Source organism: Elephantulus edwardii, unplaced genomic scaffold (assembly GCF_000299155.1).
Source record: "Elephantulus edwardii isolate Elephantulus edwardi_28Jun2011 unplaced genomic scaffold, EleEdw1.0 scaffold00064, whole genome shotgun sequence".
NCBI lineage: Eukaryota > Metazoa > Chordata > Mammalia > Macroscelidea > Macroscelididae > Elephantulus > Elephantulus edwardii.
The window spans coordinates 7,354,283-7,361,251 of record NW_006399814.1 but is presented as its reverse complement, the minus strand read 5'-3'; the positions used below and the strand labels follow the sequence as shown (position 1 = coordinate 7,361,251).

The 6,969-nt window shown below is 39.4% G+C and overlaps 1 protein-coding gene across 1 annotated transcript in view; it reads left to right on the top strand.

The window, feature by feature from the left end:
• The window catches only part of ATXN10 (ataxin 10), a 188,357-nt gene that overhangs the window by 90,984 nt on the left and 90,404 nt on the right, over positions 1 to 6,969 (top strand). Inside the window, exon 9 of the mRNA XM_006888127.1 lies at positions 5,364 to 5,533. Coding sequence (XP_006888189.1) covers positions 5,364 to 5,533 — 170 coding nt within the window. The remainder of the gene's footprint in view (positions 1 to 5,363; positions 5,534 to 6,969) is intronic.

The following is a 6,969-nucleotide window of genomic DNA, read 5'->3' as shown; positions in this document are numbered from 1 at the left end:
GGGGTACATAAATCTATATATTCTGTGACATCGAGTTGGTTTATTGTGTGATTTAATTCTTCAGCATCTTTGTTGAGTTTCTTCCTGGTAGTTCTATCTTTTCTTGAGAGTGGTGTGTTGAAGTCTCCTACTACTGTAGTTGTGGTGTCTGTTTCTCTTTTCAGTTCTATTATTGTTTGCTTTGTGTATTTTGCATCACTATCATTTGGTATGTAAATATTTATTATGGTTATATCCTCTTGTTCTGTTGCCCCTCATACATGATATAGTGACCTTCCTTGTCCTTTATGGTAGTTTTTGCATTGAAATCTATCATGACAGACACATAGATCAGTGGAATAGAATTGAGAACCCATCTACCTATGGTGAACTGATTTTTGACAAAGAGATAAAATAAGTGTAGACACCAAAGCCTTTTTAACCATTGGTGTTGGCAAAATTGGAAAACCATCTGCAGAAAACTCAAATAAGACCCACACCTCACACCATACATAAAAACCAGCTCAAAGTAGATCAGTGACCTACGACTATTACGACTATAAGCTTCATTAGAGAAAAGCTTGGAAGAACCCTACACGCACTAATCCACAACTTAAACAGTCTCCCAAGCATTCTGCAAAACCTACAACCAGGAGAGGATAAAATAGATGAATGGGACCTTCTAAGAATCAAATCCCTCTACATATCCAAAAACTTCTCCAACAGAGAAAAAAGGGAAGCCACAGACTGGGAAAAATATTTGGTAATAATGTCTGATAAAGGACTTAAATCTAGAATGTATAGAATACTCAAACGCCACAACAAGATAAAGGTAAATGAATTGCAAAATGGGTACAGGATATGAACAGACACTTCATCAAAGAAAACATTCTGATGGTAAACAAACACATGAAGAAATGTTCAAAATCTGTAGCTCTCAGAGATGCAAATCAAAACAACTATGAAATACCATCTCACCCCAGTAAGAATAGCAAAATTTAATAGAGCAGCAAACAACAAATGTTGGCAAGGTTGTCTAGAAACTGGAACCCTTATTCACTGTTGATGGGAGTGTAAAATGATGCAACCACTATGGAAGGCAGTATGGCGCTTTCTCAAAAAGTTGGAAATAGAGATACCATTTGACCCAGCAATTCCACTACTGGGAATTTATCCTAAAGAAACCAGCACTGCCACCCAAGCAGATATATGCACACCCATGTTTATTGCTGCTTTGTTCACAATAGCAGAGATTGGAAACAACCCAAGTGCCCATCAACAAAGGAATGAATAGAGAAGCTGTGGTATATTCACACAATGGAATATTATGTATCACTGAAAAACAACTCATGAAATATTATACAAAATGGGTGACCCTGGAGGACATTATGCTGAGTGAAATATGTCAGTCACAAAAAGACAAATACTGCATAATGCCACCGTTATAGAACAGGACTAATGTGGAGTTTGGGGAAAACTAAGAAAAGAGGGATAAATAACATTACAGGGCATTGAAACAGATGAGGGTGAAAACTGTAAAAGGAATATATGATTAGGTATTAGTGGCATGACAAGAGTCCAGAATAAGAGTTGTATAGTATAGTGGTCCAGGATGGGGCATGTATAACAATGAAAGAATTTTTTTCCAAAGAAAAAGACAAACCGGGGAGGGGGGACATGGGGGGCAGGGAGGAAAATGTGCAACAGTGAATGAATGGAAATCCAAGTTCTTTTTTTTTTTTTTTTAATTTTTATTTTGTGTGCGTGTACCGTCAAATCAGATCTGACTGGTACAGGAGGATATTGCGCCTCCTTCTCCGGCAGAGCATCTGGTGGATTCGAACCGTGTTCCTCTGGGATTGCAGTGCAGCTTCTTGCCACTAGGCCACCAGAGCTCCCCCTGAAATCCAAGTTCTTGATAAACTTTCATTAATATCTCAAAAAAAAAGTCTGTTTCATCCGAGATTAATATTACTACTCCTGCTTTTATCTGGTTGCCATTTGCTTCATATATTTTTTTTCCCACCTTTTTATTTTTAGTCTTTATGTTTACTTTTCTGGTGTATCTCTTGTTGGCAACATATTAATGGGTTTGGGGGTTTTTATTAGCCAATCTGCTACTTTTTTTTCCTCTTCAGTGGTGCATTTAAACCATTCACATTCAGTATCGTTATTGAGAGGCAAGGGTTTACTGCTATCATTTTGTTGAGTACTTTCTAGTGTTGTTGCTGGTTTCCTTTGACCATTCTGCTTTCTGTGGTATCTCTGTAAGAAGGGCTTCTCCCAGTGTTTCCTGCAACGTTGGTATTATTTTTACAAAGTCCCTTAGGTTCTGCTTTTCTAAGAATATCTCGATCTCTGCTTCATCGTATTTGATGGAACGTTTTGCTGGGTATAGTATTCTTGGTTGACTGTTTTATTCTTTGGGTGTTTGATGTATGTCATTCCACTGTCTTCTTGCTTGCATGGTTTCTGGTGATAAATCATCACTTAATCTCATTTACTCTCCCCTATAGATTACTCTTCATTGATCCTTAGCTGCTTTCAGAATTCTTACCTTATCTTTGGTTCTGGCAGATTTGACAATGATAGGCATTGTTGTTTTTCTTTTGGGGTCTGTTGTATATGGTGTCCACTCAGCTTCTTGAATATATTTTCTCTCACTCTTCGTTATGCCTGGAAAGTTTCCTTCTAGTAATTCTTCCACAACTTTCTTGGCGCTTTTACCTGCTTCTTCCTATTCTGGGATTTTGATTATGTGCATTCTATTCCTTTTGATGGTGCCCCTCATTATTCTTAGGCTTTCTCCCCCCCCCCTTTCTACCTATTTGAGTCTGCTTTTTGTTCTAGCAGATCAATTGTGACAATTTTATATTTTGCTAGTTCTTTGTTCCATCTCTTCAACTCTGTTCATATGTCTCTCCAACATGTTGACAGCATCTGAAACATTGGTCCTCATATTCTGGGTTGTGGTTTCTTGGGGTTTTTTTCCAGAGCCTCTAATGCTTTGTTTGTTTTATTTGCATTGTCTTGGATTGCTTTTTTACGTTATTTTTGGGTTTTGCTTGCAGAGTCCTGTAATTCTTTGACCCATTAGAAATATTTGATCATTGCTCTTTTTAAGTCTGTATGAGATAGTTCCATCAGACATTCTGGCATCAGGAAGTCCATTAATACTTTATCACTTTTGGGGAGGTTATACCTTATTTGGGGTTTGTGTAAGGTGTGAGGTAATCTGCTTCTTCCATGTCATTGCTGTGGTAGAGTTTTTCTTACTTGAGGTTTTAGTGGGCTCTTGGTCTGATAACCTTGGCTCAGGAAGTCACTGTTTCAGAGGAGGGCAGGGCAGCTATCCTGCCTGAGTTTTTCTCTGATCTTTTGACTCAAAGGAAGACTTGCTCCAGTTGGGGAGAGATATGGCCTGTGAATTCTAGATCAGACATGATGAGGATGGCACAGGGTTCTGATCTGTTGTTTACAGGGTTTCTGTGGGTTGTACTTGACAGCAACTAACAACAACTGTACAAAATAGTCTTATGGTAACTTTTTTACTCTTGTGTGAATGCAAACTCTTAGACAGTGTGATAGCGCTGATAAGTGAGGCATAGTTGTAATAAAGAATTTGTAGCAAAACCAGAAGAGCTTTCTTAAAAAGGTAGCTCCCAGATTACACATAAGTCTAAGTTTGTCTTTCGGTCATGCGTGTGTTTTATTCTGAATATGGTTTGTCCCTCCTATCAGTCAGATGCTTGTCTTGGTGTGTTGTATGCAGTCTACCTTTCTTTGTAGGATCTTAGCTGCCGTTGAGTCCTCTGTGACGCATAGCAGCCCTGTAAACACTAGTTTCAAACCTGGCCTGGCCTGCACCATCCTATGGTCTCACGCTCAAGCACCTTGTTGCCGTGGCTGTGACTCAGTGTCCCTAAGGATCTTCTCTGTTTTGTGGACCGTCCCCTTTTCTGAGCATGATATCTTTCCAAGGACTGGCAACACAGTATGCTCAAAGTGTGTGAGATGAAGTTTCTGAGAAAACGTGTAAGGAGCATCCTGATTGTGCTGCTTCCGAGACGGATTTGTTTGTTGTTTCTAGTCTGGAGTGGACTCAGCGGAATAGAGCAGCAAGAAGTCTGGTCAGTACTCTGCCAGTAACCATAATTCAAGGACATCAGTTCTGTCTTTCTTACTGTTCAACTTCAGCATGAATAGGAAGCACTTGAAAATGGCATGTGTCAGATGCATCTATCTGTTTTTGTGCACATTTCTGTCTTCTTGAAGTGTAATTCATATTGAAAGCTATTCTTTTTGATACTCTTCAGCAAATGAGTCTGGTTGTCTTCTCTTTCTGCAAACAGTATTGTTTCTTTTGCAAAACACAGGTTTATGAGTCATCTTCTAATGCTGATTCCACATTCTTCAAACTAGTCATTCAGATAGAACAAGAGTATATTGCATACATTTCTTTGTGTAAAAACAATTCAGGAAACACCTCTAGATGCACCAAAACATCTTTAAAATAATAATAATGATGCAGTAGAGCTTGCTTCGCTCCACAACTAATACTCTTGGCACCAGCAGTCAGGAAATCAGATTATGAATTGCACTGGGCTAATCTGCTGTTAGGGAACACTCCAGAGTACTGAAGAGCAACAGTGTTAGCCATGAGACTAAGGTATGCCTGGTCTTTGCAATTACTTGCTGTGCATCAGAGAGCTGGACCATGACTAGGGATGACACAAGACGAATCAATGCCTTTGGTTTATGGTGCTGGAAAAGAGTCTTGAACAAACAATAGACTGCCAAGAAAACGAACAGTTCTGTCTTGGAGAGGGTGAAACCAGATTTCTCCTTGGAGGCAAGCATTTTGAAGCTCTGTCTCACATACTTTGGACACGTGGCCAGGAGAGACCAGTCCTTGGAGAGGGGCATCATACTTGGATTGGTGGAGGACAGCACAAGAGAGAAAGAGCCTGCATGAGATGGATTGATACACTAACTGGGGTAATGGGAGGAGGTTTGTTGGAGTCAGTGAGACTGGCTCAGAATAGGGCAGGCTTCAAAGCTGTTGTACACAGGGTCACTGTGAGTTGCAGGTGACTTGACGGCACGTAACAACAGCAACAATAATATTTTTGAAGTGCATTATGAAGTAATACCTATCAGTATGAACCACTGTATGTCCTTTAGAATTTTTATAGAGTTTTAGGGGCTTGGTTCATAACTACAGCTTGTTTGAAAGTTGGATGTTCATAACCCAAGAACTACTCTTGTAATTAAGGAGAGTTTTTCTTTCAAATTACTAAAATAGATTTGTTTATGGAAAAATGGTACAGAATATAGAACATTCCTTTTTCTCTGGGAAATGAAATTTATTCTTTTTGTTGTAGATCTTTTACGACTGGTTCAGGTGGCTGGAAAAGACACTGCAAATCTTTTTGCCACCACTGGTTGTATCAGAGCAGAAAGTGATGTCTCAAGTGTGGCCGATGGGTTTAAGTCTCATCTCATTCGCTTGATTGGAAATCTGTGTTACAAGAATAAAGAGAACCAAGACAAGGTAAGATACTTCTCAGGGTGTATCTTCTAAATAAATGGCTTCTTGTAGAACTGAGCTGGGGAATTAAGCTTGAGGTGCTTAGAAAGTAGCCTCTTACACATACACACATAACCTGTTTTCTTTCCAGGGTATACGTAAAATGCTGCATTTGTGTGTGTTAGGTTCATGTTTTTGTAATTTTTCATTGTCTTTTACTATCGGTTTTGTGCTTGACTAGTCAGTCTCCTTTCTTTTAAATTGTCAATATTTTATTCAATCCCTATCTTTTAACATATTCTTTTAGCACATATAGAGCAGTAAATGAAAACGAAATTTAATGATCCCATAAAAAATATCTAGTACATTAAAAAGAAAACCATCAAGTCAGAAACAACGCATAGCTGACCTTGAGCAGGTTTTCAGGAGGCTGTAAATTGCATAGGATGTTGCCCATGGGAGACACCGCCCATCTTTACCCCGCCGAGTGGATGAATCCAGGGCAACTCTTGTTGTCTTCTTTGGCTTAGCAGTGTCACTCTTCTAGGACATTGTTGTTTTTGTTGTTGTTTTGTGCCATCAAGTCAGAACCAACCGAGAGCGGACCATCCAGAAGGTTTTCAGAGACAGTTAATCGCATGGGAGAAGAGTGCCTTTCTCCTGTGGAGCAGCTGGTATATTCGAACCATGTGCCTTTGGGCTAGCAGTCCAACCCCTTACCACTAAGCGACCTGCTCCCTTTCTAGTGAGTAGTAAACATTTAATTAATAGTAATTATTATTGCTAGGAAAACAAACAGATTTGTCCTGGGAAGGGTTAAACCAGGTGGCTCCTTGGAGGCAAGGATTCTGAGGCTCCGTCTAACGTACTTTGGACATGTTGTGAGGAGAGACCGGTCTTTGGAGAGGGACATCATGCTTGGGAGGGTGGAGGGATGGCGCAGGAGAGGAAGGCCCTCTGTGAGGTGGATTGATTCAGTGACTGGGATAATTGGGTTGGGAGTGTCGGAGACAGTGTGACTGGCACAGGACAGAGCGGAGTTTAGGGCTGTTGTACACAGGGTCGCTATGAGTCGCAGGCGACTCGACGGCACATAACAACAACAACAACAATTATTATTGACTATTATCATAAGAAAATACCCTAGAACAAACTTCATTTGAGATTTTATATATTTATATCTTATATTTATAGATGTTAGCATTATAAACCTTTTTCCTTGTATTTCAAAATTTATATATTTTGTTTAAGTCTTTGGAAATTTATTAGGCAGCTGTAGAAGTCTATTTTGGGCCACATAGCCAAAAAAGTCGTTATTTTCACAATATGTGGGGCCATTCAAAATATCCATGGTTAGAGAGTTGTACCAAAAATACATCACACTGAACTAGCCTACTTTTTATCTTCTTGAGAGTTTTCCACTTTGAACAGTATTCGTTTTCCTCCCAAAATAATAAATG